Here is a 25,807-nt window from a genome sequence, read left to right as displayed (position 1 = left end):
AAGTAAACTGGCACAAGATCTTGTCAAAAAAATGTTAATATCAAGTGGAAAAGGGTGGTCAAAGAGAATGTGAAGGGGGAATTAATACTGTATAATGCAAAAATGTCTGAAGCCTTGAACAGCCACTTCATGTCCATTTTCATTGAGGAAGATCCCTCTAACAGTGATTTTAAGGATGCAATAGAGATGAGAACCTCCATATTAATTGCCATCACTGAAGAGCTCGTACTGAGCAGACTTGTAGTTCTAAAGGTAAACAAGTTCCTGGTCCTGATGGAATGCATCCCAGGATACTGAAATAAATAATGAAAGTTACAGTAGAAGAATTTGTGATAGGTTGTATAAAAAAATTCTCTAATCTGGATAGGTTCTGGCAGACGAGAAGATGATGAATGTCATGCAACTTTTTTAAATTGGACCAAAGGCAGGTTAGCTTAATATCCATAATGGTTGCTTAAAGCATTAAGGAAGAAATTATTCCATGAAGCAGATACTGCAGGGATTCCAGAAGGGCATGTAATGTTTGACAAATTTATTGGTGTTCTTTGAGGGTATAATTAAACAGTTGATAGAAGGGAACAAGTAGATGTTGTAATACTTGGATTTTCAGAGGCATTTTGATAAGGTGTCATACAAAAGATGTCCATAAAACAAGGATACATGGAGTTGAATGGATAGAGGATAGAAGGCACAGAGTTGAGAGAAGTGTTTCTCTGGTTGTCGATTGGTGGTCGATTGGTGGTCAGTGGAGTGCAGTGTCCACAGAAATGGACATAAACTATTTGGAAAAGGAGACAGAGTATACAGAATCAGTGTTTGCTGATGACATGAAATTGAATGGGAAAAGTAAATTGGTTAATTGAGTGGACAAGAGTCTGGCAGATGGAGTACAATGTTGGTAAATGCGAGCTTTGTCTACTTTTGAAGGAAAATCATAGAATTATTGGTGAAAGATTGCAGCATGCTGTTGTGCAAAGGGACTTGTGAATGCTTGAGAGCATGAATTGCAAAATGTTGATTTGCAGATGCAACAGTTAATCAAGAAGGAAGATGGAATGTTGGCCTTCATTACGAAATGGATTGAATGTATGAGGAGGGAGGTTCTGCTGCAACTGTATAGGGTACAGGTGAGGCTGCACCTGAAGGACTACGTGGAGTTCTGGTCTTGTTACTTGATAAAAGATTTACTGGCTTTGGAGGTGGTGCAGATGGGGTTGGCTCAGTTTATGAAAAGAGATTTGAGTCAACTGGGACTATTTTTGCATGAATTCAGAAGAGCAAGAGGGGATCTTATAGAAATATATAACTTTATGAAAGGAATAGGTTTGCCCACTAAGGCAGGGAAAAGATGATAGGGTGAATTTCAAGAAAGGTGGGACATTTATCAAGAGGAAGAAGGAAGCATGCACAAGGTTCAGTAGCAAGAGTCAGGAAGCTCTCATGAGAATAGTATAGTCGCTAGAAAGGAACTTGAGAAAGGACTTAGGAGAGCTGGAAGGAAGCACAAGAAGGTCTTGGCACATAGGAAAACATGAAGCCATTCTACATGTACTGTATATGAACAAGCAAAGACATGGCATGAGAGAGAGTAGGATTAGGGATAAAGGGGGGAATGTATGCCTGGAGGTAGAGGAGGCCCTTTTTCAATATTTTTATTGGATTTTATAGAAATAGTACATACATTGAAGCCATTAATCAAAGGTAATATATGAAAAAGAATATACAAAAATGATATATAATAGCTTTATTTTTATTCTATAAACTCAATATCACAAGTGAAACAGGAAAAAAAGTAAACACTTAAAGGATACTGTGCATTACTTTAGTGCTCACCAGAGAGGGGGGACTTTAGTCTGTTCTACACTGATCTTGCATGTGACCAATATGATGGTCCATGTCAAGATAAGAAAGAGGAAGTTCTGAGTCTAGAAAACATTTGGATAGATGTCCCTGGGATTGGATGTGGTATATCTCAGGTACTACAGGAACTGAGGGTAGAGATTGCTCTGGTTTTGGCACTGATCTTGTGTTCTCCCTGTCTACAGGAGAACTACTGGAGAATTGGAGAATAGCAAATGTAGTCCCCTTGTTTAAGAGAGTTAATGGGGAGAATTCTGGGAATTGTAGACTAGTGAGTGTTGTCAGTGGTTTGCACAATATTGGAGAGGATGATTAGGAGCAGGATTTGTGAGCATTTAGAGAAGTATATTCTCACGAATTGTCAGTGTGACTTTGTGAGGGGAAGATTGTGCCTCAAGCCTAATTGAGATTTGTGAGGAAAAGAAATTGATGAAGGTAGGGCAATGAATGTGGTGAGTATGGAATTTAGTGAAATGTTTGACAAGACCTGCCATAGTAGTCTCATTCAGAAAGTCATGAGGCATTGGATCCAATAAATTTTGGCTGCATGGTTTTGGAATTGGCTTGCCTGCAGATACCAGAGGGTGGTTGTAGATGGAATCTATTCTGCCTGGTTGTTGGTGACTCATGGCATTCTGCAGGAATGTCTTCTGGGACCCCTCGTTTTTGTGATAGATAAATATTTTATCTTTTTTGTTAAATATCTTGGGATTTGTCCTCAAGGTTACTGCACAAGTTTGTTGGGTGATTAAGAAGGTGTATGGTGTGATTATCTTCATTAATCATGGAATTGAATTCTAGAGCTGTGAGGTAACGTCGCAGCTCTATAAAACTCTGGTTAGATTACACTTGGAGTAGTGTGTTCAGTTCTGGTTCATTCAGGAAGGATGTAGATCCTGTAGAGAGGGTGTAGAAGAGATTTAAAAAGAATATTGCTTGCTTTGGAGCAATACAGGATGAAAGGTAATTTAATAAGGTTATGTTAGACTGGACTTCCAGCATCTTTTTCCTGGGGTGACAATAGTGGACAACTGTTTAACTGGGTGGGGTAAATATTTCACGCAGTGGTGGGTGCCTGGAATACATTTCTGAGGGGGGGGGAGTGATATTGGAGGCTGATACTTTATGAAGAGATGCAGTAGGTTTATGTATTTCAGTACAACATTGTGAATTGAAGGGGCTGGAACATGCTACAAGGCAGAGGCAAGAAAATAGTTTCTACTACTGGGTGAGACTAGACCTGGGAAATGACTTCAACATTTTAGGGACCAGATCAAGGACTGAGATGAGGAGGACAACTTTTCCCCAAGAGTAGTGAATATGTAGAATGCTCTTTAAATATATCTTAGATACATTTAGATTTTTGCATAGAAGGGAAAATAAGGTTTATTGAGGAGGGGGGGTGGGAAAGAATGGGTAAGTGGAGTTGAGTCCATGGTCTTATTAAATGGAGAAGCAAACTCAATGGACCAGATGGCTGACTCCTGCTATTTTTTAATTTTCTTATGAGTTCCCAATTTTCATCATTTTCACCTCATCAGTTATTTCTCTGATAATTTTAAGTATCCACAGTACTTTCAAAAAGAAATTAAAACAAAAATTAGGCAATATCGTACTTAAAATATTCTTTTAAATTGTTTAAAACTGAAAAATATATTTGAAATGTACTTAAAATCTTTGTTAATCTAATTTGTAGCTAATGTAAGAAAAAGTTTGAATTGATTGAAATGGAGAGTGGCGTCAGAAATTGCCCAAATACTCGTATTAATCTTCCAGCTACACTTAAATTGCAAAAAAGAAAATTAATGTTAATGTTTTTTTCTGACTAAATTATCTCAAATAAAAATTGTTACTTGTTTTCTTAATGGTTGAGAATGAAACTACACTGTTGCTAATCTCAAGATTGCCTGCAGGTTTTAAAAAATATATAGCTGCAGTTAATCAGAAAGTATAACCATTTGAAACATGTCTATTGCCCAGACTGAATTTGAATCCCTGCTTCAAAGACTTTCTGAAGAGAAAAAATAAAAAAATTCTCAGGATATCACTTTAACTCTGCTTTTTAAAAAAAAAAAATCAAATCCTGCAAGCAAGCACTGAATGGTGGATGTGACCATCCTTGGCTCTGAGAGGCTGGCTAACTAAGGGAGAAACATCTTAATTTTTTTATGGATAAATTATAATAATGTCCAGTTTTTGAAATGGATTCTGATGGTATGTGTAAAGTGCATCTTCTGTGGCTGAAACCTTACCCTACCTGCTCATTCAGGAAGATTTGCTTTTAACAATTAAAAACCCCTGGTATCTGGCACCTAAGGTAAGCGGTGGATAAATGAATTCTCCAGTTCCTGAGATTTCATGTTGCGTGGATTGGCAAACTAATGGCGAAGTGCACTGATTTTAAACTTTTTTTTACCTTTGGTTTTCTGCTTTTTTTTATTGGTGATTGCTTGAATTCTAGATAACGGGTTTTACTGTGTTCAGAATTGTGTTTAGACATCAATTATGTTGATGTCATTTCAAAGCCATTTAACTTCCAACACTTTTTTTGTGAAAATGATACTGATGAAGCTTTGAGTATTAATGAGAGTAAATAATACTCCCTTCAGCCATTAAAATTTAATGAAAATCTACTGGAAATAAACTCTACAACATATAGAGAATGCATATACATTAAGCAGCAAAGTTTTACTTTAGGATAAATGGAAAGGATCAAGTGAAGAAGGATTTTTAATATTAATTGAGAATTGATCTAACTTTGTGATGGAGGTCTGGTATCTACCCAGTAAGAATATTTGAAACGGTTTGGAAGCTCTTGTCAAGTTTCAGAACAAGCAAAACCTGTAACTAAATCGGAACCAGGTTAAACTACTGTCAAAATTCGCATCACCACAATCGCAAATCCACTCAAGTGCTTCACTACAATTGTTCTGTTAAATTTGAACCCATCCACTCAGGATATGGTTCTAGTCTGTTACTCTGCCCTACTAGAATTTAGACTAGCTTTTTTTTTTTTACCCCTCTGTGCTTAAGCTCAATTAGAATCCAAGACTTGAAAGTGTCTTTTATCCAATGAAAAGTATTGAAGTACAAAATATTATGTGTTGGTTTGGTTTTTTTATTTGATTTGGTATTGCCCATGATGAATAATATCAGTTTATAATGCATACTTTCTCTTTCTTGTAGTTTAGATAGTGGCAACATTCAGGCCATGCATCGGAGACACACTACGCTTCGTGAGAAAGGAAGGAGGCAGGCTATCCGTGGTCCAGCCTACATGTTCAATGAGAGAGGTAAAAGCTTGACACCTGAAGAAGAACGCTTCCTGGATGCAGCAGAGTATGGGAATATACCAGTGGTACGTAAAATGCTGGAGGAGTCAAAGACTTTGAATTTCAACTGTGTTGATTACATGGGGCAGAATGCTTTACAACTTGCAGTGGGAAATGAACACCTGGAAGTAACAGAGCTTCTATTAAAAAAAGAAAATCTTGCACGGATCGGTGATGGACTACTTTTGGCAATTAGCAAAGGATACGTGAGGATAGTGGAAGCAATTTTGAATCATCCAGCTTTTGCACAGGGTCATCGACTGGCCATCAGCCCTCTTGAACAGGAACTTCGTGATGATGATTTTTATGCATATGATGAAGATGGAACACGTTTCTCCCAAGATATCACTCCTGTTATTCTTGCTTCTCATTGCCAGGAATATGAGATTGTACATATACTTCTACTGAAGGGTGCACGGATTGAGAAACCCCATGACTATTTTTGCAAATGTGTTGAATGTGCTGAGAAGCAAAAAAGGGATTCTTTTAGTCATTCCAGATCAAGGATGAATGCATTCAAGGGATTAGCAAGTGCTGCTCACTTATCTTTGTCCAGTGAAGACCCAGTTCTTACAGCTCTGGAACTAAGTAATGAACTGGCACGATTAGCCAATATAGAAACAGAATTTAAGGTAAAGAGTTTTTATTCTTTAATATCATATTGTGTTAAGATTGAAAATGTGCACGTTGGTTTTTAAAAAAAAAGTCCTTTGCAAGTTGACCTTGACCATGCCCTAGTTGTATTGTGAGATATGGCGTGTGTAAGAATGGTTAAATTCTTAAAGTGGATTTACCGCATATTTAGGAGGTAACCTGTGTGCAACGACAGCTACTGTTGGAAAATAATGGCATTCAAACTTGAATGATACATAATCCTCTGCGAGAGAGAGGCCCAATGTAAATTAAAGGAACGACACCTCGTACTGCACCTTAGCAATCTACAGTCCAATGTAGAAACCTAACATTTTCCTAATTTCGGGTAGCGTCCACACACTCCTCTGTATCCCTTCCCCTGCACAAATCCCCACCCATTCTCATACCCCACTCTTCTGGTTCCTTAAAATATTAATGCATAGATTTTATTTTACAACCAAATTGCTAACTTGTCATGGCATTCAAAAAACCAAATTGCACTCATTGAGTTAGAAAATATTTGAATCCATTCTGCTGCACAGAAGGAATGAAACACAGATGTTCTGTATCTGAATGATGTTGCAGTACATTTTTGGGCAATATAAATGAAAAATAAAATGAAGAAAAATTGGGGACAATGTAGGTTACAATAAATCAGTGCACCTGAATTGTGGGTTCTCTGTGCACCTGACCAAATAATGACATGTGCATGCAATATACCTAGATCCTCTCGAATTCTATAATTTCCAGTCATTTGTGCTTCATCCACAGACAGCATGGTCTAGAGATCTGCTTTGCTGTGCCTTATGGGAGGACGTAGCTGACTAATAGTCAGTCAATAGGATCAAGATCATGGCTATAGAATGAGGACAGGGGTGAGGGAAGATGAATCCTATAGTGTTGGGAGGGGAATGCTATCACAGTCGAGGAAAGAGTAGAAATGCATGAGTTAGGTTTGAAATTAGGAAAATGATGAGTCATGCAATTATGTGAGTTGGAGAAGTTCATGCTTTATATACATTTATATTTTTCATTTTCTCACAACTTGGAAGGAGCCTATTTCACCCAAGTCAAAACCAGTTCTTGAAATAATCTCATTCTTTGACTTATTTTTCTTGCATACTTACACTATCCAGCATTCTTCTCCAACCCACGGGTCCAAATAACTGACCAACCAACATGCTTTGGAGATCAGGGGAAACTCACACATTTACAGAGAGAATATGCAAATTCTACACAGTCAGTGCTTGATGCTGAGATTGAATTTGAATGACTGGAAGTTGGAAACACTAACACCTGAGTATCTCCCATGACTGGGAGCAATTCTGAGGCCATACTGTTCCAAGGGCGAGCCAGAACGAAAGGTGAATATGCAAGTTTAAAAACTACCTCACAACCAAGGACCTATTTGGCCACGTATCATTTTAATTCGTGGCAAAGCAGGGTTTGTAGTGACTTGTCCTATGAAATTAAACCCTACTACAATGCAATAAAGTTGTTAATCTCTGGAAAAATTAAGAAATAGAAAAAGGTTTAATGCTGAGGTTGCTTTTCTTCTAGAAGAAGCTGTAAAGTGGTAAAATGCATATTTTCAGAGATTAAATGAGCATTGAATAATGAGCCAGATTAAGTTAAATATTTGCACACACACACACACACACACACACACACACACACTTATGTCACAGGAGTGACATCATGGCAGTTCCGATCTCCGATTCGGCAGAGTTCCCCGCCATTGCTCGTTTCCCGCCAAGCAGGTAGTCGGTCACCTGGGTCGAAGGTCATTGGCCTCAACAGGATCTGCGTGGCTGCCATGTTCATTGGCAATATGCGTACCAGGTCATGTCTGGTTAATGGGCTACTACACATATTAGTTACTTAAAAGTGATCTTAATATGAATTTCAATCCAGTGTTTGATTAAAAAGATAAAACTACTAAAATTCAAAATGTAACTGTTGCATAAGCCAGTCCTGAAATACAGTATTTACTTAGTTGTATTAATGAACTGAAGGACAAAATTGAACAACCAATAGTGCATCATGGCAATTTGAATTTCCCAATTTTATCTGCTTGATACTTCTACAGTGGATACATATGATGGTCATCACTGCTGCTACATTAGATGGTCTATGTGTAACAACTAAATACCCAAAGATCTTAACCAGGAACAAGACATTTACAGAGGGTGAAGACCTGCTGCTATGCTCCTGATGGGGTTAGCCCTTGCCAGTACTGCTCTTGGGTGTGCAGCAATGTGGATACTGAAGATTCCTCACCAGTACACCGTGGGACCCTATCTCCATGTTTAAGATGTTTACTTTTGATGTAATTTAGGACATCAACTGCATTGATCCTTATCCCAGGCAGCTACCTTAGCTGACATAATCATTAATAGATATTGGGAAGCAGAATGTGTGCACCCAAGTCTCTCCTAGCCACCTGGAGGGCTTGATCCAGTCTCTAATGTCTGGCTGCAATCGCCATTCAAACTCTCACCTGATGATCTATCACTTGCATTTTGGTAACTTTGGACTTCATCATTACTGTTGGAATGTATGCATGATGTCATTGCACCAAAAAATGCAAGTTGTGTTATTAATGCACACAGTAAACTACCCAATTTTAATGTAAAATCTGCAAAGATTTTGATATTGCACACTGTTCAGTAAAGTAAAAAAGCCCAGAAGATCCATAAGAAAGTGGTGTTGGATCCAAAGGGAGAATGATGGGGGAATAAAAAACTTGTAACTCGGTTCCAATGTCATTGTGGGTTTTTTTGCCAAAATTTAGTATCAAGAGTTTCTTGTGGTGCATGTGTTAAAGGCTATAATGTGGAGGTAATGATGATGAATTTTGTAAATGTTGACCATCTACTTGGTTGTGAGGATTAAAGCTATGGACTGCATGAAGATATTTTTGTCCACCTGATGAAGGGAGAATTGTTAAGGTAAGGGAATATACATAAATACAATGTACTACAATGTGATTCATGTAAATAAATGCATCTAATTTGGTAGAATGGTGAGATCAGGAAAGCTAATGTATTCCTGATATTTAAATCTAGTGCACTAGGTTTACAGTTGGGTAGAAACTATGCAACAATTGGATGAAGTCCTATTTGGAACCAGATGGAAGAGGTAAAGGCATAAAACATGATAGATTGCAGTCATAGTGATTGAAATAAAAATACAATGTTGGAGAAACTCAGCAGGTTAAAGAGAGTACTCTCTATAGCAAAGATAATGATGCATAACCAACTTTTCAGGCTTGAGCCTTTCATCAAGGTATGAGTTGGAGGTGCACAATCCCACAGTCAGGAGGTAACAGGTGGAGAAGGGAGGGCGGGTGCAGTAGCAAACACGGAGTGGGGAACGCTATGTGAATGGAGATGGAAGGGGTGGAGAGCTGGAGGAAAGAAAATAGTGGGATGGGCAAGAAAGGGAGAACAGGGAGTAGGCTGGCAAAAACCAGAGAAGTCTGTCATCTGGTGGAAAGACAAAAAATAAGGTTTTGCTCCTCCAATTTATGAGGACTTGGTCTGATAATACATGAGGTCATGGCAGCCATGTCCGTGCAGGAGTGGGGCATAGAATTGAAATTGTTGGGCACTGAGAAATTCCTGTCATTGATATGGACCAAGCAAAGGTAGTCAGCATACAAGGTAAAAGAGGTAAAGGCACCTTTTTGAAAATGTATATGTTCTTTGAAGGAATAAGGGAGTCAAGGGCAAGAGGCCACAATTTCAGAACAAAAGGGTGTAAATTTAAAACAGAAATGTGGAGAACTTTCTTTAACCAGAGAGTCATGAGTCTGTGGACTGTTGCAATAGACAGCAGTGAAAACAAGGTCGATGGGTGTATATAAGACAGAAATTGACAGGGATTTGGTTATTCAGGGCATCAAAGATTATGGGGAGAAGGTCGAGGAATGGGGTTGAGTGATAAGGATCCGCTCATGATTAAATGGTAGAGCAGACCAGATGGGGCGATTGGCTTATTTCTGCTCTTGTATCTTGTGATCATCAAAATTAAACCTGGATTAAAAGTTTGAATTACCATGGAGGTTTTAGAAGCAAGGTAGCATTTTGTGGAAGTTGGAAGGTTGAGAGATGAATTAATCAAAGTTTTAAGGTATTGAGGGAAACTTTTGGGTTTTTGAATAGGAGGTAGTACCACAAGGTAGCCTGTGTATGACCAAATCACTTGGTTGTAAAGCTGAAGCAAGCCACTTGAATGATTATTGCACAAACAGTAGAAATCTTGACCATATAACCATATAACCACTTACAGCACAGAACAGGCCAGTTCGGCCGTACTAGTCCATGCCGTAACAAATCCCCACCCTCCTAGTCCCACTGACCAGCACCCGGTCCATACCCCTGCAGTCCTCTCCTATCCATATAACTATCCAGTCTTTCCTTAAATGTAACCAATGATCCCGCCTCGACCATGTCTGTCGGAAGCTCATTCCACATCCCTACCACCCTTTGCATAAAAAAAATAAATAAAATAAAAAATAAAAAAAAAATTTTTTTTTAAATTTCCCCTCATGTTCCCCTTATAATTTTCCCCCTTCAATCTTAAATCATGCCCTCTAGTTTGAATCTCCCCCACTCTTAATTGAAAAAGCCTATCCACGTTTACTCTGTCTGTCCCTTTTAAAATCTTAAACACCTCTATCAAGTCCCCTCTCAATCTTCTACACTCCAGAGAAAAAAGCCCCAATCTGCACAACCTTTCCCTGTAACTCACCTTGAAATCCTGTCAACATTCTCGTGAACCTTCTCTGCACTCTCTCTATTTTGTTTATATCTTTTATTTTGTATTCTGCAAATGGAAATGCTGAACCAGATACAGGAATGATAAATTATATAGGCTGAAGGGACATGGGGCAGAGTGAGAAGACTCATCACAGATGAGCTATAGATTCAAGATTCCTTTATTGTCATGTAATAGTACAGAACATGACATTGCCTTCTGTCTGCTGTTATGCCTCAAACCAGTACAATAGAAGACACCATTTAAAAGGGTTAAATCTTAACTATTAATAACATAACATAACAATTACAGCACGGAAACAGGCCATTAGGCCCTTCTAGTCTGCACCGAACCAAACACCCCTTTCTAGTCCCACCTCCCTGCACAATGCCCATAACCCTCCATCTTCTTCTCATCCATATACCTGTCCAACCTTTTCTTAAATAATACAATTGACTCCGCCGCCACTATTTCTCCTGGAAGCTCATTCCACACGGCTACCACTCTCTGAGTAAAGAAGTTCCCCCTCATGTTACCTCTAAACCTCTGCCCCTTAATTCTTAACTCATGTCCTCTTGTTTTAATCTTTCCTCCTCTTAACGGAAATAGTCTATCCACATCCACTCTGTCTTGGGTACTGGGATGATCAATGCTCCTTTGAAGCTGGTGGGAGCCTCTGACTGTGAGGTTGAAAATGTCTTTGAAAACTCCAGCTAGTTAGTTCGTGCAGATTTTCAGTAGCCTGCCAGGTACACCAGCAGGACCTGACATCTTGCAAGGGTTCACCTTTTTTTTAGTATTTTTTTATTTTTCACACTGTGAACCATATCAACCAAAATATATGCAAACATTTCTCATTAAATATACACAGTGGCATTTTCTCCCTTTTTTCCCCCCTATCCTCCAAAACCAATAAATATTCAATATGTACAATAAAACCATAAAACAATGTCTTCACACAATGAAAAATAAACAAGAAAAATGTGTCATCTGTTTTTACACACTGAATCAAATGGTTTTGTCTTCTTATCATTTTAGGGGGTGTAGGTCTGAGATAACCTCTCTCTCTGTTCCATGTGTGGTTCAAAAATTTGTTCAAATAATGTGACTTTATTTTTTAAATTATATGTTATTTTTTTCCAAAGGAATACATTTATTCATTTCCATGTACCATTGCTGTATTCTCAGACTCTCTTCCATTTTCCAAATTAACATTATACACTTTTTTGCTACTGGTAAGGCTATCATAATGAATCTTTTTCGCGCTTTATCCAATTTGAGGCCTAATTCATTACTTCTTAGGTTACTTAAAAGAAAGATATCTGGATTTTTTGGTATGTTATTTTTTGTAATTTTATTAAATATCTGATTTAGATCTTCTCAAAACGTATTCACTTTCTTACATGCCCAAATTGTATGTATTATTGTTCCCATTTCCTTCTTACGGTGAAAACATCTTTCTGAGGAGTGATATATAACTTGTGTAACCAATTATACTGTATCATGCGTAACCTTGTGTTTATTGTTAACTAATATGGCTACACCTCTAGCTTTTGAATTATATGATGCTGCCGCTACATATCCTACCCAGTCTCCCTTTAATTTATGTTCCACTTCAGTTAGATGCGTTTCCTGCATACATGCAAGATCTATTTTTTTTTCTTTTTTCAGTAAATTTAATAGCCTCTTCCTTTTAATTTGGTTATATATTCCATTAATGTTTATAATCATATAGTTCAACATGGCCATCTTATATCTTCTTGTAAAGATCATGATCCCCAGCCTTAAACGCCCTCGTTCTCACCCTCAGCAGGTTGAGAATTCTCTGGTTCAGAAAACTTATTCTGTTACCATTTCCTGAGCATTTAGCGAAAAGCTATGAAGCATTACAAATATGCTTTCTCTCTTTCTTCTTTTCTTTCTCTTTGACTTTGCTTCATAGACGAAGATTTATGGAGGGGTAAATGACCACGTCAGCTGCAGGCTCGTTTGTGGCTGACAAGTCCGATGTGGGACAGGCAGACACAGTTGCAGGGGAAAATTGGTTGGTTGGGGTTGGGTGTTGGGTTTTTCCTCCTTTGTCTTTTGTCAGTGAGGTGGGCTCTGCGGTCTTATTCAAAGGAGGTTGCTGCCTGCCGAACTGTGAGGCACCAAGATGCACGGTTGGAGGCGATATCAGCCCACTGGCGGTGGTCAATGTGGCAGGCACCAAGAGATTTCTTTAGGCAGTCCTTGTACCTCTTCTTTGGTGCACCATATGCTTTACAATAAAAATATATGTATATATTCTCAAATTATGTCAATTTGAATCCACGAATCATTTTCATTTTGATGTGATCAAACTTTCTAATCTGTGCGAGGCCAGTGTAAATATTACATTGATTTTATCCACAATGGCCAGTAAGTCCATTGGTTTTTTTCCCCCTCGTGTCTCCACAGATAATATTTCTACCCTTGGAGACAGCTTCTTAGGAGTCTATTATCTTGGAGCATCAGCTCACCAGAAGTAAATTGAAGAATGTGATTATTCCTAAAAATCAAAAGCAAAATCATACACATGCAGGGAAGTGGCCTTGAACTAGGCAATTGCACAGCAAGTGCCCATCTATCATGTGGAGAGATTTTAAACAGTTTCACAGGTTAAGAGACACAAAGATGAAGTGCACACAACTTTGTTGGTTTAAGGAGGCCAGCAAATCATTCTGCAATTGTCCATTATCTCTCTCTCTAAAATCCCAAAGCAGAATCTTGTTAGAATTATATAACTGTCTATTCTGATTTTTTTCTCTCTCTGCAAATACTTCCCTGCATTTTTAAATGCTATAACATCACATATTTACTATGGTTTCTCTCTGTCTACAAGTTCAATACACATTTGTATAAAACAGCCTAAGGTAATAATATTCCAGCTGATATGGAGAGTGACACATCTGCCAAGGAAGTTATCATCACCACAGGACTATGGAGTGTTAATTTTGTCAACCATGACTAAGAATCATGAAAATAATCAAGTTATGAATATTTCTTGATAATTAATTATTCAGTGTTATGAAGAAACAATGGGAGTATTGGAGAGGGAGGAGGATACAGTTGCAAATACTTTAAATCCTTCAATATATGTACAAAAAAGGTTAGACAAAACGAAGTGAAACAAAGTTCGTGGACACTGTAGTAAATACACTAAAGTGCTGGAGAAACACTCCAACACTTTTGTGTATCTAGATAAAAGTAAATGCACTTTCTAAATTCTTGGATGGATGGATGGTCTTCATTAATGTATAATTGTAAAATATTATCTGTGCAGGTAATATGTAAATAACTGAACTCACTGTAATTGTATAAAAGATACATTAAACAAAAAATAAATTGCTTGAAATGGCTGTTCATTTTTTTGTAAAGATAAAACATGTATAAAAATTATTGTATTTTTAAGAATGATGTAAGTATTTTTATCCTCTGAAGAATTGGAGGCTTAGATCTTCCAAATTTTCACATTGACAACAATTTTGCTGCAAGAGTGTTTTCATCATAAAGTATTTTCATATGCGTTTGGAATTATCTGTCATTTTATTTTGCATAATAATGTGAATTCTACTCCAAATAATGTCATATGTAGCAGATGATTTAAACTGTCATTTCATCAAAGAAAATTATTCAGGCTATTCAAATTTTTACATGCATGCTCTTCAAAGAGAGTCAATTTTCTATTTTGCTTTGATATTTGTTTATATTTTCTGGTGTCCATCAATGTTGCAACTTTTTCCATTGGTGTCCACATTGCAAAGTTTGTGAGTTATCTTTGCCACAGTCCCAAATATGCATGGTCTGGACCATTGGCAGAACGAAAAGAGCATGTTACACTTCTTGTGATCACTGGCCTCATTTATTGGGGGTGTAATTTCTCCATGTAAAATGGAATACTGTGGAGGGAGAAGAATATCATCTGGAACACCATTCTCTTAATATCAATATTAACCCAAAGTTGAGCTCTGAAATTTTGCCAAACATAAATATGTGGTGGAGTTTGTTGTAGCATTAGTTATCTCATAAGGGAGATTTTGCAGGACTTCAACCAATTTTTGTGGCAGAATGATGGCATTCTGCTTTTTTTTTAAACTTTGTTCTTGGTTGGCCACAAATGTATTGTACTATTCTAAGGGGGATAGATGTTTGAGCTGTTGATATTTGTGGGTTTAAGGTGGTTAGTAATACATTCTGCAATTACCATTGGCACCAGCTTGTCTTTCTTTACATGGGAAGATTTGCTGTGTAGAACAAGTATTCTCAGCAATGGAATAAAATGCACTCTGCTGGAGAAACTCAGTGGGTCGAACAGCATCAGTGGGAGAAAAGGAATTTTCAATGTTTTGGGATGGACCCATATATCGAAGGGTTGCCAGCCTGAAATTATGAATTTTTTCTTCTCTCTCTGATGCAGTTCCTTGAGCAGTTTTTGCTCTCCTCCAGCATCTGCAGTCTCTCTTGTCTTTGACAATGGAGTCACTGGATCAATGTGAATGTTTTTTGCAGGGAAAGTGTGCCCACTGAATTTGCTAGTTTCCAAATGCTATTTTTGGGGGTGGGGAGGGGGGGGTGTCACTGACTTCTCACCTTCTCAATGCAGCTTATGGCAGAACAAAAGGAGCATGTTCTGCTCCTTGCTGTGGTTAAGGCCTCATTTATAGTGACATAGACTCATTTCATCATGTGAATCAGCCATTCTTACAAGTTCATGGGGGCCACAGTATACTTGGGGAAATCATGGACTGAATTCAGTTTTTTATGTAGTCGGTAGGAGAGAAGTAATGAAGAAACCAACTAAACTTGACTGCTTAATCAGGCATGGGCCCGCAAACTTTTAGCAGAGTCTGAAGGGTGCAATAGCCAAAAAAAGCTTGAGATTAGCGGATGTAGATTTTAATTAGGTGACATATTTTCTTGTAAATGTATTTAGATAGACTTGGATTACTTTGAAGTCATTTGGGTTACAGTGAGTGAGATGAGCACCATTCTGATAGATGTTCAGCTTTGTAATCAGATTCCAATTGTTTGGGGCAAGGAGTTGATGTCAGTTTTTGTCTTTCATTGAAGCTTATATATATTAAAAAATTCACTGCCATTACTTGACCTGGGACAAACACATTGATCTGATGGTCAAGAAAGAACAACAACACCTCTGTTTTCTTCTAAGACCAAGACAATTCTGCTCGTTCCCCTTGCCCTTTTCATAGGTACACCATCAAAAGCATCTCAGCATGTTGTTGAAGTTGCTCGACTCAAGATCAGAAGCTACAGAAGATATTGAATGCAGCTCAGAACATATTGAAAACTCCCCTCCGTGGACTCCATCAGTAAGTCCAGCTGCTGAGGAAAGGCAGCCAACATATTGAAGGACCCACAACACATTGGCACACTCTCTTCCTCCTCCCAAATGGAGAAGACTGAAGAGTGTGAAAGCACCCACCAACAAGATTAAAGGCAGTGTTTTCCCTGTGTTGATTGTGCTATATGCTACCCTTGTTTGGTGCTAATTGATTTTTTTTTTCATTGTGATCCTATACTCTAAATTGTGCTCTTTACATGGCTGCATGAATATTAGAGAGAGCCTGTTGGACTGATCACAGAAGAACCTTTTTCATTGTATTAGGTGTTTTATGGCAAATAAACTTAAACATAAGCCCCTCAATCATTTAGCTTTGCATAATCCAAACACTTTGGAAAAGCATCTTGATGGAGCATTCCAATCCAAAATATTGTCTGACTCTTTCTATCCATGTGACCTGGCCTACAAATTTCCTCCTGCTTCTTTTTAACTTTTTTAAAACTGTCACATTCACTCTGAGGAAATAGCAGCCACTATACTTGTGAACATATTGGTTTCCCTGTTTTTTAGTATTTACAAGTTTGACCAACACTTTCAAACACTTTAATCCAAGCTTTATCTTTGCTGATGACTAAGTGATTGTGGTACAAGCAGGGAATTCAGGATACTTTTAGCAAAGTATGACAGCTGTACCAAAACGGATTCTAAAATTCTAATCAACTTCAATCTATCTAAATCTAAATCATAGGTCAGCAACTTTTCATTTGTGCTATTCTGATGTGGGACTGGTCTATCATACAGATAACAAAAAGAACCTCCTGTAGTATATCATTTGCTGACCTGAGACCAGCTGCAAATCTTGGGCAAGATGTAATATTGTAAGAACTTTTAGAATTAGCTTGCAGCACATTTGGACTAGGACCCTGCTGAATATTTCTTGTAGGAACAGTTTCATTCAACCATGCATGACTTCCACTGCAGTCAAATAAATGTGCTTTGCACTTAATTTTTTCACATTTCAAGTTTATTGTCATATGCATCCAGATAAAGTGGGAAAGGTAGTTTTGCAGCAATTCAGTTAGCAATAAAAACAGAGCAGAGTGTAGCATTACAGAGTTAGAATTGAGCAAAGGCAACATTATTTTACTGGTTTGTTCAGGGTCCCGATAATAGTGGGAAAGAAACTGTCCTTGTATTTGGTCGTGCATGATGTCATGCTTTGGATAGGAGGTAGGAGAAGAGTGTGTGGCTGATGTGCGATGAGTCTTTTAATATGTTCGATGCTTTTCTCAGGCAACAGATTGGTGGCGAGGGAGTTGGTGTGATGGTCTGATGGGGTTTTCAACTCTCTGCAATTTCATGTGGTCTTGTGTGGAGCAGTTACCATTACCATTATCCCTATAGGATATTTTCAGTGGTGCATATGTAGAAATTGTTGAGGGACTTGCACGACATACCAAATTTCCTCAGGCTTCTGAGAAAGTAGAGGTACATAGCCATATCTGCATTCAGGGGAGAGATCAGCATCATAATTCTCATGTGTTCAGCATATGACAATGAAGTCAGTAATAATTTTCATTGCACAGAAACATTTGCTCAAGGGAAGGACAGAACAATGCTATTCTTGTAAGCTCCATCATTTGTCAGTATAAACAATACAGAGTAAACGTGGATAGGCTTTTTCAATTAAGAAAGGGGGAGATTCAAACTAGAGGACATGGTTTAAGATTGAAGGGGGAAAATTATAAGGGGAACATGAGGGGAAATTTCTTTACGCAGAGGGTGGTGGGGATGTGGAATGAGCTTCCGGCAGACGTGGTCGAGGCGGGATCATTGGTTACATTTAAGGAAAGACTGGATCGTTACATGGATAGGAGGGGACTAGAGGGGTATGGACCAGGTGCTGGTCAGTGGGACTAGGAGGGTGGGGATTTGCTACGGCATGGACTGGCCTGTTCTGTGCTGTAAGTGGTTATATGGTTATAGAGCAATGACCAGCAGTGAATGTACCAGCAGTGGTACTTTAAGCTAAAGGCATAATTGCATATTCAATGTCAAATTATATTGAAATTGGGCAAATATTATGACTGGCTACTAAAGCAAATATATAGAGTTTGTCATGAAGTAAATTAATAGGAATGGTTGAGAAAGAAGAATTAGCATAATATTGCCACTTTTGATGGGAAGCTGTAAATTGCAGTAGTGGTATTTTGTAATTTTACATTGGATGTATAATTTGTGACTCAAGCCAATTGCTGTATAACATAATAAAATGTGAAAGATGGACAAACAATGTTAAATCGGTTGCTATAAAAGTGTATTTTTAGGAGTAAAAACTTTGAATTTGCATGTACTGATGTTACAAGCACATTGTTGAGGTTTTAGGAATTCTTTCATTTCTTAGGCAATGAATTCTTAACTGGTAAAAATTTTCATTGTGCCAATGTTTATTCTACAACGTGAATGAGGTTGAGAATCATTCCAGTATCTATTTCGTTGTTGTTTAGAATCCAAAAAGACCTGGTCTTTTGAAAGCAGTTTTCTTCATTCCCTCCCAATCCTACAACCGCCACCAGTCTAACTTCTAGAATTAAGTTTCTTGCATGTTTTCGATGCTTGGCATCTATGTTTCAATAATGTCATGTGAAAAGATTTCTTCTTGTATTTCCCTCCGATATTTTCCTAATGGTTTTGAATATATGACCTCTTGGCATCCAGCCTATCACCAGACAAATTTAGTTTCCTCGGTCTGTAGTATATTGTAGTTTTCTTGTATTGTACTGTATCTTGTAATTTCTATTCAACAGGGGCTTCAGAAAAACCCATGCTTATTGTAGCAATGGAAACCCAACTACCTAAAAATGCAGCAGGTAACTAACTACCTGATGCAAAGTAACCTCACCCAAACACATAGTGACTCTATGACACTGTATAATCTATGAAAATTTCTCAATTTTGTTCAGGTAACCTATTAATCTTTGCTCCAAGGAAAACTATTCAAATGTCACCACATGACTGAAGTGTCTAATCCCTGATAATGTCCAGGTAAAGTTCTTCAAATGGTTAATGGCTTCCAGTAATCCCCATGATCACTCTGCTATCATCGGGGGAAAAGGTACAAGAGCCTGAAGATGAGCACTCAGCACTACAAAGACAGTTTCTTCCCCTCTGCTATCAGATTTCTGAACCATAGACGCCACCTTACTTTCTTTTTCTTGCACAATTTTTATTTCTTTTGTAAGGAGGTTTATGTAATTGTTTGCACTGTGATGCTGCCACAAATTACATGACATATTCATGATCATAAATTCTGTTTCTGATTGTTAATTCTTTTTCCCTAAGATGCGATGCATAATTATTACTCCACCATTGTTCCTGTAGTAATTGAAAACTGAAACTTTGTCAGTTATGCTGCTGTATTCTTTGCAGGCTTCAATATTTTAGAATGTATTCAATCCACACCAGGTGGATTCAAAAATCACAATTTTTCAGTTTCTTTAACATTTTCCTCCATAACTATAATCTTAACATAACTCAACTTTATGAAGATTGTTGCAAAGCACTCATAGAATCAGGCAAATGTTCTGCCAATCTGTGAAGTCTTTCCTTAAAAGTTCTTATTTCTTTCTTGGGCTACTGTTTATACTTTACATGTTAGTAAAATGTTCATGGCTCATTTTAATGGTTTTTTGTTGTTTTCTATATTAACGTTAAATTTCCTCTAGTACTTTACGTAATATTCCTGGTCCTTCAATAAACTTTGCTCTAAACATTACTCTGGCAAATATGGGCAGCTGGTATCAGCACACATCCTGACAAGTTGGTTGTTACTTTACTTTCATTTTTAATTTCCTTGTAATCCACATGAGCTTTGAATGGACTTCATTTTCTCTTCAAGTCGATCTACCTAGTTTGCTGCTGATCTTATTTTTTTTCATTGAATGCTCTTCATTAATCTTTATCCTACAATCAGTTTTCCCAATCTCCAGACCTTAAAGCACCAAATGGACTCTTCGTAATTGAAATTAATATTTTCTAATCTCTTTCCATAATTAAACTAATTAATGTTAGACGTTTCTTTGGCTTGGCTTCGCGGACGAAGATTTATGGAGGGGGTAAATGTCCACGTCAGCTGCAGGCTCGATTGTGGCTGACAAGTCCGATGCGGGACAGGCAGACACGGTTGCAGGGGAAAATTGGTGGGTTGGGGTTGGGTGTTGGGTTTTTCCTCCTTTGTCTTTTGTCAGTGAGGTGGGCTCTGTGGTCTTCTTCAAAGGAGGTTGCTGCCCGCCGAACTGTGAGGCGCCAAGATGCACGGTTTGAGGCGAGATCAGCCCACTGCCGGTGGTCAATGTGGCAGGCACCAAGAGATTTCTTTAGGCAGTCCTTGTACCTTTTCTTTGGTGCACCTCTGTCACGGTGACCAGTGGAGAGCTCGCCATATAACACGATCTTTGGAAGGCGATGGTCCTCCATTCTGGAGACGTGACCCACCCAGCGCAGCTGGACCTTCAGCAGCGTGGACTCGATGCTGTCGGCCTCTGCCATCTCGAGTACTTCGATGTTAGGGATGAAGTCGCTCCAATGAATGTTGAGGATGGAGTGGAGACAACGCTGTTGGAAGCGTTCTAGGAGCTGTAGGTGATGCTGGTAGAGGACCCATGATTCGGAGCCGAACAGGAGTGTGGGTATGACAACAGCTTTGTATACGCTTATCTTTGTGAGGTTTTTCAGTTGGTTGTTTTTCCAGACTCTTTTGTGTAGTCTTCCAAAGGCGCTATTTGCCAAGGCAAATGTTAGATGTGGTCCCCTATGAAATAGCAGACTTAAATCATTTCATTTCCTGGAATCAAAACTGGCACTATTTCCTTGTTTATCAGATGATTAAATTTCTTCCTTCTCCACTTTCAGCACAGTTTTTTTTTTCTTGTCTCTTTTTGGATAACTGACATTACTACTTTATTTTTGTTATTTGCTTTTGAAATTTACCAAACTTTCTTCTTGCTGCTTGACGTTCAATTTTTTAAAAAAATCTCAACCGTCCAACCCTGTTCCTCAATAAGGCCAATTATATTTAGGTCCATCGATTCCATACTTTAATATTTGTAACAACAACATATTTGATATTGGCATGTTTTGTTTTCTCTATCACTCCTGAATGTTTGATCTCCAGGAACATTAAGAATCCATTCCTGGCCTTAAGCCACATACATCTGTTTTTGCAACTTCATAATCAACTTAACATTTTCTTTCTCAAGCTCACTAGGTTATTATTTCTCCACCTGGACAAATAACTGTAACTAGTTGAAAACATAACACTGAAGATGCTAAAAAGCAGACTGCTAGAGGATCTGTGAGGCAGGCAGTATCCATGAAGATAAATGGACAGTCCTCCATTTGAATTGAAACCTGCTTCAGGACTCCATGGATGCTGCCTGACCGCCCCCGCCCCCCCCCCCCCGTGAATTCCTCCAGCTCATTGCACTTATTTTTCACAAATAACTCACTCTTTATCATGTGCTATTTGTCTTGATCTCTTCCCCATGTTTTCATAATATCTCTAATTTTATTATTAATAGGATGCTGTCCTTTGATTTAATTTATACTTCTTTCTACTTCCAATTGTTTTACTTACCCTTCTCTGGATAAGGTAGTTTAACCCTCTCCGATTACTTATACTTGATAAGTACGCAGTGATAACGTCAGCCATAATGTAGAATGCAGCTGGTCATTCCATCTTTCCAAATACCATATTTTTATGTTACATGTGTTTTTTTTTACAAACCAGGTACTCCTCCCTCCACCCCCCCCCCCACCCCCATTGCGTTACAGGTGTTTGTGTACTATATGAGAACATTTTTACACATTGAAATAATGCGCAACAATTGTGAAAGTCGCACTGGGAATTTATAGCGAGCATGGGAATGTAATAGCAGCAATGAAAGAACATGCACAATTTATAGCCAGTGTGGGCATTGGGTACATACAAAATAGGAACATTCAAAATTTTGATCTTGGGAATATCTGTTTGGCCTGAGTGTCATGGTATTCTGAGAAATAGGATATTCTGGCTAGGGCATGCACCTTATCACTGTTAATTGCCCAATCCCATCCCCTGATCTGACACAACATTAGGATGATTCTGCACTATGGCATTTTAATCATCCTCATTACATTAAATCAAACCATAAATGTCTCAATTGCACACTATTTTTAACAACATGAGGTTTCTTTTAAAGAAAAGCATTTTAAATCATGACAGAATTGAAATCCTGCTTAACTCTGAAGCCTGACTTCAATCTATTTAATTGATTCCCCTCTAAAGCTTGTTAATCATCTATATAATGGGCAATTGACACCTCTGGGAGAAGGTGAATCATTGAAGATTAATTGTGGAATGTGTTTGCCTCGTGTCTCAAGTAAATACAAATTGTTCTGTGACTTGGAATGTAGAATATTACACCTGTGTGTTATTTATGTGTGCGCTATACTCAAATATTTTACTCCATTAATGATTTTCCGCGCATTATATGCACGTGTGCATTATATGAGTGATGACATAGTACTGTCTTTAAAATTAAGAATGCTTTTGACCAAGTGTGGAATCAAGAATATTAATAAGGATATCTTGAAATTTGATTACATAGCTGAGTTACTCAAGATTTTAACAACCCAGATATATTAATTGTAAATTCTTGTGTATAAATCTTAATAACATAAAATATTGATCTCACTGATACCACCACTGAAAGTCCTTGCTTATTTATCAAGTCAATGAAAAACAAAAACCTACATTGTCCAGCTATTGGTGTCACAATAGGTAGAATCAGTCAGTTCACGTGAATGGTTAAGCACAGTAATCAGGATATAACTTTTTTCTGAAAGCTGCATTCTAGAAGTATCTCTCAAAGCAACTCGATGTTGAAATCATTCGAAGCTTACAATTTCACCGTTATTCTTAATCATATCAGAAAATTTAAGTTGGTTCATTCAGGGATGGTGATTTTTTTTAAAACTCACTATCTAACTTTTCCACAGGCACTAATTATTTAATTTTAGTTATCTGAAATATCATTCCTTCAGAATTTTAATTTTTTTAAAAAATCTAAATATTTTTCTGCATTACCTTTCTTCCTCTTAATCTCTGTCCATTATATTGGCTTCTGTACTGATTTTACAGTAAATCAATAGTTAATTAATTGATCTCTTAGTTTGGAGTCTGTCCCAGTCTGTTTTATTCTTTTTGATTATGGAGATATTTATATGCTCACCACTGACCACAAAACCTAGACCAATAAAATATCAGTCATAGTTAAATCCAGTTATTTATTTATTTATCACATTAACAACTCTTCAAAATATGTTAACCTGTTATTATCTTGTGTATGACTAGAAGTAACAGAACCATGGATGACAATACAGAGTGTGTTCTTTCCTGAGTAAGATCTGAAGTTTAAAAAAAAACAAATGAATAAGATTCAAATGAGAGATGGCACAATGACAATGGATCATTCTAAAATTAATGAAACTTTCAAACAATTTTATTCTAATCTTCATACTTCTGAATTTAAGAATAATTTTGCTTCAATGGCAGAGTTTCTAGAACAAATAAATTTACCCACCCTATCTCAGGACAAGTGTACAAGACTAGAAACCTATTTCTCAGGATGAAACCTCTATAGCTATCTCCTCTTTGCAGTCTGGTAAATCTCCAGATCAAGATGTATTTCCTGCAGAATTTCATAAATCTTTTTCTCAATGGCTTGTGCCTCATCTAAGCTCTATATTTTAAGATTCATTTAAAGAAGGTATACTTCCCTCATCTTTTTATGAGGCTAGTGTTTCACTTATTTTGAAAAAAGGGAAAGAAGCAACAGAATGTGCTTCTTGTGGACCAATTTCATTACTTAATGCTGAAATAAAGATTTTATCTAAAATGTTAGCATATAGATTAGAAAATATTCTACCAACAATGATTAACTCTGACCAAACAGGCTTTATTAAAAACCATATTCTGAGTATTGAATACACTGTATTTACCCTCTGCCCATGCGACGGAATGTGTTCTTTTACAAGATGCTGAAAAAGCAGTTGACAGGTGGAATGGAAATATCTATTTATTATATTAAAGAAATTTCATTTTGGTCCATATTTTATTAATTGGATTGGTTTGAAATACTATATTTATGTCCTATGGCTTCATTTCATTCTAATCTAATCTACAACAGTTGAAAATATTTAGACTCTTTAAAGGAACATGACAAAGATGTCCATTGTCCTTTATTGCTTGATACAATACTAGAATGATTAGCAGTAGCCCTTTGACAATGTAGAGAATTTAAATGATTTATCAGAAACAGAAATTAACATAAAGTATCTCCTATGTGGATAATTATGGATTCCTTGTATATGGATTATTATGTTAAATTTAATAAAAATATTTTTAAAAAGAAAGCAAGACATGAGCTTAGCAAGGAATGTCCTGAATCAGTCACAACTACAATGGCCTCCATAATGTTTGGGACAACAACACCTTTTTTTTTGTTTATTTATATATCTTATCTTATATCTACACCAACGAAGCAATTAAACATACTGAGTATGCACAAATACCTGTGAAGCAAATGTCCCAAACATTATGGTGCCCTGAAATGAGTAGACTATGTATAAAATGTGCTGAAATTTCTACATGGTTGACCCAAAATATATACAAATAACCTTGAATAAAATCTGGAATATGCACTTTAATTACATGTGAATTGTTTGATTATATATGTAAAATTGTGGAGCATGGGCAAATAAAGTTTTTTAAAAAGTGTTGTTGACCCAAACATTATGGAGGGCATTGTATATTCACCTGAAATTTTGGGAATTTTATGTATCTGGTTTCTCCTGAGATTTTCACCAACTCAAAAGGTGATCTTCAATCAATTTGATTCACTTCAAATAATGCTAAGAAATGGCAAGATCATTGGGTACAGCAAAGGCAATAGAACAAAACAGAAGATCATCCCCAGTATTAGCAACACCTCAAGTCCAGTTGTTCTAGAACAATTACAACATGCATCAAACTGACAATATTAGAAAATTGCCCAGGTACAGTGCCCTGCATAATGTTTGAGACATACACTTTTCCTTTATTTGGTCATGTGCTCCACAGTTTTAAATTTGCAATCAAGCTATTCACATGTAATTAAAGTGCACATTCCAGACTTTATTCATGGTTATTTGCATACATTTTGGTTTACTTAACTCTTGTTTATCAGGTTCATAACAGCTTCTTTGACATTCATTGGCACAACTCTGGCCCTCTTGTTGAAAATGACAACTTCAGACTCCAAAGGTGATCAAAAGCTTCAAAGCATTCCTCCCTTATAATGATAGTGATCATGCTTGCATGGCAACTAGCAAGGCCTTGATTATAGTTCCTGTTTGATTAGCCAGTTGGGGGGCTGATGCACAGCAAGACACCGTATGCAAGATCTGTAATGGAGGCTTGCAGCCTCATGGCATGCCTTATGGTGCTGTTTTTATCAACTTTAAAGGAAATGACCTTTTCCTTCACCAATGTGTTACCTAAGAACTCATACATACGAATACAAGATGAAACTTGGTGTCAGAAGTGGAATGAAGGAAATTAAAAGGAAGTACTTTAAAAGGTAAAATCTAAAGTCAACAACTGATCAGTGAAGAGAAGATAACACAGTGAAACATGGAAGGATTACATCCACCAGCGAAGCTTCAGCTAATAGGTAGTGTGGCTGAAAATTGGAACAGAATTAAACAGCATTTTGGATTGTATTTAGTGGCAATCGGAGCTGACAAGAAAAGTGAAAGTGCTAGTTTTCTTACATGTCATGGGTGATGAAGCCCTGGAGGTATATAGTAACTTCACATT

At 37.4% G+C, this 25,807-nt stretch overlaps 1 protein-coding gene across 3 annotated transcripts in view; it reads left to right on the top strand.

Moving 5' to 3' along the window:
- Nucleotides 1-5,057: 5,057 nt before the first annotated feature.
- The window catches only part of LOC138743321 (short transient receptor potential channel 7), a 55,439-nt gene continuing 34,689 nt past the window's right edge, over nt 5,058-25,807 (top strand). For all 3 annotated transcript variants that reach the window (XM_069898488.1, XM_069898486.1, XM_069898489.1), the window contains exon 1: nt 5,058-5,824. In XM_069898488.1, the coding sequence (XP_069754589.1) occupies nt 5,072-5,824 (753 nt within the window). In that variant the 5' untranslated portion in view covers nt 5,058-5,071. The remainder of the gene's footprint in view (nt 5,825-25,807) is intronic.

This window comes from Narcine bancroftii, chromosome 9 (genome assembly GCF_036971445.1).
Source record: "Narcine bancroftii isolate sNarBan1 chromosome 9, sNarBan1.hap1, whole genome shotgun sequence".
Lineage (NCBI taxonomy): Eukaryota > Metazoa > Chordata > Chondrichthyes > Torpediniformes > Narcinidae > Narcine > Narcine bancroftii.
Note: the sequence above shows the minus strand (reverse complement) of the source record. Positions and strands in the feature narration are given on the sequence as shown.